Raw genomic sequence first — 9,762 nt, forward strand, 5'->3', positions numbered from 1 at the left:
AAAATGCCAGTCTCCAACCATACCCCAACCAAGTTTATGTGGAGATTCATAGCCCTACTGCTGCAAAAAGAGAAAGAAGCCAGCATAATGAAGACCTAGCATAGCCAAAAATAAATTTTAAAGATTATTAATGAGAGAAAAAAACTTTTAATGAGAAATGCATTCTTCTTTATAAAAGTTTCTGTTCCATGCTTATGATGACAAAACTTCAAATACTTATATGATAAAAAAAAAAAAAACTTGTTTACATCATAATATATAATACTTAAGCCAATGATCTGCAACGGCAGGGTTAGGCACAAAATTTCTCTTCTGTATGAACTGCCTACTGGGCAGTTAATGCTGAATATGCACTAGAAACTCTGACACATTCATTTCACTTGTATGTTTTCTATACAGTATGAATTCTCTGAATTATAAGGCCTGAACACTGACTAAAGGCTTTGTCACACTCACGACATTTGCACTAAAATGTTTCAACTGTCACATTTCTAATGTTTCTCTCTAGTATGAATTCTCCAATGGTTTCTAAGTTCATCATTTCAAGTAAAGCACCGGCCATATACATCATATTTATATGGTTTCTCTCCTGTCTGAACTGCCTGATGATGAGTTATGGATGACTGTGCCTAAATGGTTTGTCACAATTTTTATATTTGTAAAGTTCTCTCCAGTATGAATTCTCTGATGAAGAGCAAGGCTTGACCTTACACTGAAAGCCACATATACCACAATTATATGGTTTCTCTCCAGTATGAACTCTCTGATGAACAGCAAGGTTTCCAGTACAAACAAACGCCTTGCCACATATATCACATTTATATGGTTTCTCTCCAGTATGAATTCTCTGATGAAGTCCAAGTTTTGCAGTCTGATTAAAGGCCTTGCAACATACATGACATTTATATAGTTTCTCTCCAGTATGAATTTTCCGATGAACTGCAAGGCTTGAAGTTTCACTAAAGCCTTTGCCACATACATAACATTTATATGATTTCTCTCCAGTATGAATTCTCCGATGAACTGCAAGGTTTGCAGTTTGACTAAAGGCTCTGCTACATACATCACAGTTATATGGTTTCTCTCCCGTATGGAATCTCCGATGAACTGCAAGCTTTGCAGCTTCATTAAAGCCCTTGCCACATAAATCACATTTATGTTGCTTCTCTCCAGTATGTGCTCTCAAATGAACAGCAAAGTGTGAAGTTACTCTGAAAGTCTTGCCATACAGATCACATTTATATGGTTTCACTCCAGTATAAAGTCTCTGATGAACAGTTAGGTTTCCAGTATGACTAAATGCCTTGTCACATACATTGCATTTGTATGGCTTCTCTCCAGTATGAATTCTCTGATGAAGTGCAAGGCTTGTAGTTCTACTAAAGGCCTTGCCACACACGTCACCTTTATATGGTTTCTCTCCAGTATGAGCTCTCTGAGGAACTGCAAGGTTTAAAGGCATTGCCACATACATCACATTTATATGGCTTCTCTCCAGTATGAATTCTCTGATGAACTGCAAGGCTTGTAGTTCTACTAAAGGCCTTGCCACATACATCACATTTATGTGGTTTCTCTCCAGTATGAACTCTCTGATGAACAGCAAGGCTTGAACTTATACTGAAAGCCTTGCCACATATAGCACAATTATATGGTTTCTCTCCAGTATGAATTCTCTGATGAACTACAAGGCTTGCAGTTTGACTAAAAGCCTTGCCACATACATCACATTTATATGGTTTCTCTCCAGTATGAGCTCTCCGATGAACAGCAAGGTTTCCAGTATGACTGAACGCCTTGCCACACACATCACATTTATAAGGTTTCTCTCCAGTATGAATTCTCTGATGAAGTCCAAGTTTTGCAGTCTGATTGAAGGCCTTGCAACATACATCACATTTATATAGTTTCTCTCCAGCATGAATTTTCCGATGAACTGCAAGGCTTGAAGTTTCACTAAAGCCTTTGCCACATACATCACATTTGTATGGCTTCTCTCCCATATGAGTTTGCTGATGAACTGCAAGCTGTGAGTTTTGAGTAAAGCATAGGCTACATACATCACATTTATATGGTTTCTCTCCAGTATGAACTCTCCAATAAATTACAAATTTTTCAGCTTGATTAAAGGCCTTGCCACATACATCACATTTATATGGTTTCTCTCCAGTATGAATTTTCTCGTGAATTGCAAGGTTTGAAGTTTGAATGAAAGTCTTGCCACATACATCACATTTATATGGTTTCTTTCCAGTATGAAGTCTCTGATGAACTGCATGGCTTGCATTTACACTAAAGGCTTTTCCAGAAACATCACATTTATATGGTTTCACTCCGGTATGAGTTCTCTGATGATTTTCAAGGTGTGTACTTTGTTTAAAGCAGTGACCACACACATCACATTTATATGGTTTCTCTCCAGTGTGAATATAACGATGAACTGCAAGGTTTCCAATTTGAATAAAAGCCTTGTCACATACATCACATTTACATGGTTTCTCTCCAGTATGAATTCTCCAATGAACTGCAAGTTTTGTAGTTTGATTAAAAGCCTTGCCACACATGTCGCATTTATATGGTTTCCCTCCTGTATGGATTCTTTGATGTCCAGTGATTTCTGAGTCCTGAAGAAAGGTTATATCACATTCATTACATTTGTAAGGTCTTTTGTTTTTTGTTTCATGGTCTGGTAACATTTCTCAAGGATGCATAACAGCATTCTCATCTTTATGAGAAAAGCCTTTGCAGACATTACGAGTTCTCTGAGATGGTAAACCTGAGGCGCTGACATCTGTCACAACTTGACTACATTCAAAAATTATCCCTTCAGATTGTACCATCTGCAATTCATCCTGAAAGCTTGATCTGTGCCTTTCAAAAGGTCTATTTCCTGCATCACTTCTACTATGATGATCTCTTCCATCAATGAGGTTTTTGTTATGGGATGTAGAGATTCCTTTGTCATTTCTTTCATCATCTGTCCACATACAGTCAAAGTCATGTATATTTTCCTGGATCTTCCTGAGGTGAAAATCTTTGCTTTCAAGGCTTTCAGCTCTTCCAAACATCATTCTTAAAAAATTTCCCCTTTACTACTGTTTGCTTTTACCTGTAATTTCTTCATCATATGTATATGAGACATATCTACAAGACATAAAGAACCACAGGTATTCTATTAGTTACAATTCATAAATAAATAATTTCCTGTTGAACACATGATATTATACCAAAAGTCATATCCATCCTGAACAGAATTATGAATCTTCACAATGATGATCTTAAAACTATAGAACAATAAATGAATAGAACTCTTTAAAAAAGAGTGAAGTAATTCAAATTAATTTTAGGGTAGTTTAGTTTCAAACACAATCAGAAAACATTCATTTTATGCAAACTCATGTCAGTTGACAAACAAAACATATTTTCCCACCATGACCTCAAAGATCATCCTACTTTGTACTAAACACACTGCTGTCTCATAATTGAGGAGAAACTAATGGTATATTGTACACACTTTATGTATACTTATACATATTTAAATGGTAAAGAACATACAGGACTAGAGAGGTGACTCACTGGTAAACAAGCTGCCTGCCAATGCAAAAGACATGGCATAGTGGGATACAATCCCTGGGTAGGAAAGATCCCCTGGAAGAGGAAATCACAACCCAGTGCACTATTCTTGCCTGAAAAAAAATTCCATGGATAGGAAAGCTTGGTGGCCAACAGTCCATGAGATCACAAAGAGTCAGACAGGACTGAGCAACTGAGCAAACAAGCATCAAAAGGCAATACATTGGAATGGTAAACAATGCAAAAGAAGCATTCTAACGAATAATGTAAAAATAAATGGCACTTAGTAACTATTCCACAAATACTGCATTGAGAAAATAAAGAATTCTGTAAACTATATATATATATATATATTTCCCCCCCCCCCCCCTCCCTGGACTATATGGCTTATGAGATCTTACTTCCATGACGATGGATTAAATCCAGGCTCACTGCAGTGAAACTACTGAATCTTATCCATTGGACTGTCAGGGAATTCCCTAAAATAATTTAAAAAATAAAAAAAATAAACCGTTTTCCAAATACCTCTTAGAAATCTATCAGTAGATAGACATATAGGCATTTTATGACATTAACAAGTGGTTCATGTCAGTTATAGTGTGTAATACAAAAAGACTGTCATTTTTAAAAAACAAAAAGTAAGTGAAACATTCTCTACTTACACAATAATCATTCAATACATCAACTCCCTATCTACACAGTAACCTAAACTCACCCAGTTCACTGGCTCCAAGATACATGTAAAGGAACAAGCTTTGGGGCTTCCCTTGTGGCTCAGAGGTAAAGAATCCACCTACTAGTGCAGGGCACACAGGTTTGATCCCTGATCCAGGAAATTCCCACATGCCTGAGAACAACTAAGCCTGTAGGCCACAAGTGATGATTCTGTGCTCTAGAGCTGGGGAGTCACAACTACGGCACAAACACAGAAGAGACCACGCATTGCAACAAGAGAATCCACTAGAATGAGAAGTCCATGCACTGTAACTAGAGGGTAGCCATTGCTCACTGCAAGTAGAGAAAAGCCCCTGAAGCAACAAAGTCCTGGTGCAGCCAAAATCAAACAAATTTTAAATAAATTTTTAACGTACTGTTATGCAGATAAAATAATGTGATTGGAAAACTTAGTTAACTAGAGTCAGAGACAACTCTCTTGGGCATGAAATGTAAAATAACAACATACAATATGCAATGTAGACAAAGAGACATGTCACAATAAGCATGACAGGAAGTAAATATATCTTTTAAGCAAAAGTAACCTTTGAGACAAACTCCCCGTAGTCCAGTAGTTAGGACCATGTGCTTCCACTGTAGGGGGCACAGATTCCATCCATGAATGGAGAACTAGGAACCAGACTGCCATTGTCACAGCAAAAAAAGAAAAAGTAACTTCTTATTTTTTCTATAAAACACGCAACAGTCAATGCACCTAACAGCACTAATTACCACAGGAGGGGGACAAGGGGAAGTAAATCCCTTTGAAATACCTCATCACATGCTACCCAAAGTCAAGCAACAAAATTGACAGGAGTCAAATGACAGATTGTTGCAGAACATATAAAGACCTTGCCTTCTGGGACCTCTTTTCTTGGAGTCCACCTCCATGAAACCTCTCTCTCTTTAAAAAAAAAATCACTTTGTTCATTTAGAAATAGCCATGTGTAAGTCAGAAGTACTTTCCATTTTCCTTAATAAAATGTAATTTTGAGGTAGCAGTTGGAAGGGCTGCAGGTTGGACATCTACAATCAGCTACCCTCCTCTTTGCGGGCCCTGAGATAAGAGATAGGTCGGCTCCGGTCGAGGAATTTACAGCCAACAAAAACAGGGTAAACAGCCAGTTTGTCTCTTACTTTAAGGGAACAGTCATGGCAAGGACAAAGAAAGGAAAAAGCCCTGTCTGATGAAGGAGACAGTACACAAGTGCAGAAAGGCACCTTGGAGTTAAAAGTCAGAGGATCAGTCCAGGCCATAATGAGTTTTGCTCCTCTGAGAAGCCTTTACTTCAAGATCCAGGGTGTGCCTGTGTACCCAAAGGGAGGGTCCTGAGACAAATTAACCAGAGGAGACAAAGCAAGGTGATTGACCAATATTTCTCATACCTTTCTTACTAAAAACACACGTCTTACTTTCCTTAAGCAACCATGAGCTGTCTGTTATATTAGCATTTTGTAGACTGGTGAGCATTTTGTAGACTGGTGAAAATGTCTAAGAATAAGACTAGTGATAATGTCTAAGAATATTTGCTTTCCTATAGAGAACGTCTCAGGGTGGCACCAAACGTAGTCATTAATAGTCCAAAATCTCTTTAGTTTCTCTGTAAGAGGAAATGAGTTTTCAGTAATATGTGTTTCAGAATCTTATTTTATTTGGAAATAACCTAGATAGTCAACGAACTTTCATCACTCAGTTTAGCACAACCCTAGAAATTCAGGTTATTCAAATCTGGAGAGACTATTTTAGACAGAGTTTATCTAAAAGCTCCAATTACATTTGCTGTCTTCCCTTAAAAGTTTCTTCACTTGAGTTACTTTAACTGTTGACAACCTTATAAGTAGGTACAATAAATGTATGAGACAATGTTGAAGATTCAAGACATGTCTTAATTAAATTAGCAAAGAAACATTAATACTAGATATTTAATATTGAATATTTTCCAGTTCACACAAACCTGAAATTCATTTAGGTTAATTTCTCTTGTAATTGTTTGATTTGTAAGTGCTTCTTTTTTTTTTTTTTTTTTACAAACAATTGAATTAGAGCTTATTTACAAATAAACCTCAGCAATATTATCCAAAAACGAAGACACACATTGAGATAAACATAAATGCAGATCGACAGACATGAGAGCTCTCATACTTTCCTGCCTGAGATTTAAAATGTCTCTTTCACTCTTTTTTTCCCACCCCCTGCCCCGTGGTTTAAAATTCTAATTTGCCCAAGACTGAAATCCCTGGAAAAATGGGTTACATATTTCCAGGACATGGCAAAGGTTGCACACTATGCAGGGTCGCTTCACTCCTGTCCAACCCCCTGCAACCCCATGGACTGTAGCCCACCAGGCTCCTCTGTCCATGATGGTACTCTCCAGGCAAGAATACTGGAGTGGGTTCCATTCACTTCTCAGGGGATCTTCCCTACCCAGGGATCAAATCCACTTCTCCTGTGTCTCCCCCAGGGGCTGGCAGGTTTTTCACCACTAGAGTCATCTGGGAAGCATTGGCAAAGGTTAACTTTAAACTTTTTTTTCGACAGGCCTTTTTAAACAAACTTGCTGTTTTTAATTCCACAGGTAAAAAGAACCGGTTTTGCATTTCCAAAGAAAAAAAAAAAAATTCATCTTAACCAGTTTTCTCCAGAGTCTAAACAATATCATGGCCATCCTGCATCAAAAAAGTTATCTTTCCTTTCTATAGTCATAGCTTTATGGCTATAATACAGATCGAACAGTGCTCAAATTGACTGTGATAACAGGGACAGAAGGATTGATAAAAATCTTGGAATGTCTCTCCAGGGAGTTGGGGATCTTTCATCAGAAGAATCTAAAGGGGTAAACAAACTTGCTAGTGTGGGGGAACCTGAGCTCCCCCTCCCCACTCAGAGACTGGGGCAGTTAAAAGGGGACCAGCTGATGGAGAAGGAGACAGAGGGGTTGGGAGGGGTGTAAGGCTACAACAGGACAAAGAATGGAGAGAGAAAGGGCAGTGGGGGACACTATTGGAGCTGTGGGCTGGCTAAAGAGAGTCGACTTAAAAAGTGAAGATTTGATCAGCCAAAATATAATGTGACATTGTAATATGGGTAATCATCCTCACAAATTGTGTAATTCTTTTTGCAGTTGTAACTTTTCTTTAGACAGTTTTAAGTTAACTTTATTTACCTCATGGTAAGCTGAGAGGAGGATCCAGGCACCAACTTGGACGGTGTTAAACCTGGGGTTGGTTGGCAAGGGCCCCTGCAAAGGCTGAACAATCTCACAATTTGTCCCCTATCTTATCTATGGTGCTGCAAGCCTGGCATTCACAGGAGACAGTCAGGACATTCAGACTCAGGGCAGTTTCCATGCAGGTTAGAAGCAAGGTCAGAAGAATGCACTGCTTTGTCTTGAAGCCTAAATAAGACTATTTATTTAATTTCCCTAACACCCTGGTGGCTCCCTGGTAAGAATCTGCTTAGTAATATGGGAGACATGGGCTTGATTCTTGTTCTGGGAAGATTTCACATGTCATGGAGACTAAGCTGATGAATCACAGATACTGAGCTTGTATGGTAAAACTATTCAAGCCCTTGTGCCTAGAGCCTGTGCTTCACAACAAAAGAAGCCACCACAATGAGAAACCATGCTCCCTGCAACTACAGAGTAGCCCTCACTCGTCTCAAATAGACAGAAGTCCACATACCAAAAAAGACCCAGTACAAGCCCCCCAAAAAAGACCTTGCTTTCATCTCTGTGGGGGTTACAGCACCACTCGAGGGTACTGTACATTTCACAGGTCAAAAAACAGAGCTGTAAGTTAGGGAGAAGAAAAATCTCCTGTGAGAGTTCACAAACATTAAACATCTGTTTTCTCACAGAACTCTCCCACTTGGAGAGTTTCCCAAACACCATGAATGGTGTGGCTTCTTCTCTGTCCTTGTGACAGCTGACCTGTGATCACACTGTGGATACTTTCCCACTCATCTGGATGTTTGCTATTAGCACCTCATTCTCCACAATCCAGGGGTCTTCTTTCTTGTGCCACAAGAATGGAGGTAACGTTCAGATAAGCAACAGAAATTCCTACTCAGAAGTAATGCCACATACTGTGGCTTCTTCCAGAATCCAACCTCTCTCTCTTCTTTTTTTAATAAATATATCTGTTATTTTTAATACATTTGATTTCTTTTGGCTCGGGTGAGTAATCGCTGCTGCTTGGTCTTTTCCCCAAGTTCAGCAAGTAGGGGCTACGCTCCAGTTGCAGTGCTCATCCTCCTCACTTGCTGCGGCTTCTCCTGGGTGCATGGGCTTCAGTACTTGTCCCATGTGGGCTCAGTAGTTGTAGCTTCCAGGCTCTAGAGTGCTGGCTTGTAGTTGAGGCACACAAGCATAGCTGCTCTGTAACATGTGGGATCTTCCCAGACCAAGGATCGAACCCGTGTCTCCTGCATTGGCAGGTGTAGAATGCAGCTCTTTTGTCAGCCAAGGAGTGAGGATATTATAAACCGACAGAAAAATACTTCTCAAATGAATTTACTATCTATCTCCTTCTGAATGCACAGGAAATAGTATAATATACAGTATAATATGCAGCAGGTATCTAGTTCCTATCTAAGAACTACGGAACCAAGAACACAGGGCTAGAAAACAGGCAACTGGATATTTCAAAGTTTGAAATCAGCTTTATAAACACTCGAGCTGTGGAGAAACTCCATGTGTATCACACAGTGGGCAGGTCACCTGAAGGAAAGTCAAGTTTAAACTCCTGATGCCAATCAGGAAGCTTTACATGTGTGAGTCAACAAGGTTTTGAGCTTAGTCAAGAAAAACTGGATCTCAAAAGGTACAGAGGGAACATGCAGAGGTACCCCAGGGAAGATCCCTACTTCAGGGGGAAGTGATCCTCACCCACAGACAGCAGGTTCCTGAGGGTCTCCACCATCGCGTCCTGGTACAAGGTCCTCTGGGCAGGGTTCAGGCATTCCCACTCCTCAGGAGTGAAATCTATGAACATATCCTTGAAGGTCAATTGTGCCTGAAATGAAAACACATTTCACCAACGGGCCCTGAGGAGGATTCTTAGTTTCACACAAAATGAGAAGAGGTAAGAGGGGTAAAGCTCAATTCAGTTGAAGTAATGTTTTGATAGATCCATTAAAAGCTGCTTCAAGCAAACTGTTGGTCTCAACTCTAATTTATAATTTCCCCTTTTTGCTAAGATTATGATATCCTGCATACCTGAATGGTCTAGTGGTTTTCCCTACTTTTATACAGTGGAAGTGAGAAATAGATTTAAGGGACTAGATCTGATACATAGAGTGTCTGATGAACTATGCACAGAGGTTCATGACATTGTACAGGAGACAGGGATCAAGACCATCCCCACGGAAAAGAAATACAAAAAAGCAAAATGGCTGTCTGGGGAGGCCTTACAAATAGCTGTGAAAAGAAGAGAAGTGAAAAGCAAAGGAGAAAAGGAAAGATATAAGCAACT

The 9,762-nt window shown here is 39.3% G+C and overlaps 2 protein-coding genes across 2 annotated transcripts in view; both read right to left on the minus strand.

The window, feature by feature from the left end:
- Positions 1-9,225, minus strand: part of LOC133229655 (zinc finger protein 665-like) — a 74,255-nt gene extending 65,030 nt beyond the window's left edge. Inside the window, exon 1 of the mRNA XM_061386255.1 lies at positions 9,177-9,225. Within this exon, the coding sequence (XP_061242239.1) occupies positions 9,177-9,210 (34 nt within the window). The 5' untranslated portion in view covers positions 9,211-9,225. The remainder of the gene's footprint in view (positions 1-9,176) is intronic.
- Positions 140-7,456, minus strand: LOC133229908 (zinc finger protein 239-like). Its single transcript, XM_061386660.1, has 2 exons — positions 7,452-7,456; positions 140-2,094 (listed from the first exon to the last, which is right to left on the minus strand). The coding sequence occupies exons 1-2, from the start codon at positions 7,454-7,456 to the stop codon at positions 1,407-1,409; spliced, it is 693 nt and encodes a 230-aa protein (XP_061242644.1). The 3' UTR covers positions 140-1,406.
- Positions 9,226-9,762: the final 537 nt, after the last annotated feature.

The sequence above is a fragment of the Bos javanicus genome, chromosome 18 (assembly GCF_032452875.1).
Source record: "Bos javanicus breed banteng chromosome 18, ARS-OSU_banteng_1.0, whole genome shotgun sequence".
Taxonomy (NCBI): Eukaryota; Metazoa; Chordata; class Mammalia; order Artiodactyla; family Bovidae; genus Bos; species Bos javanicus.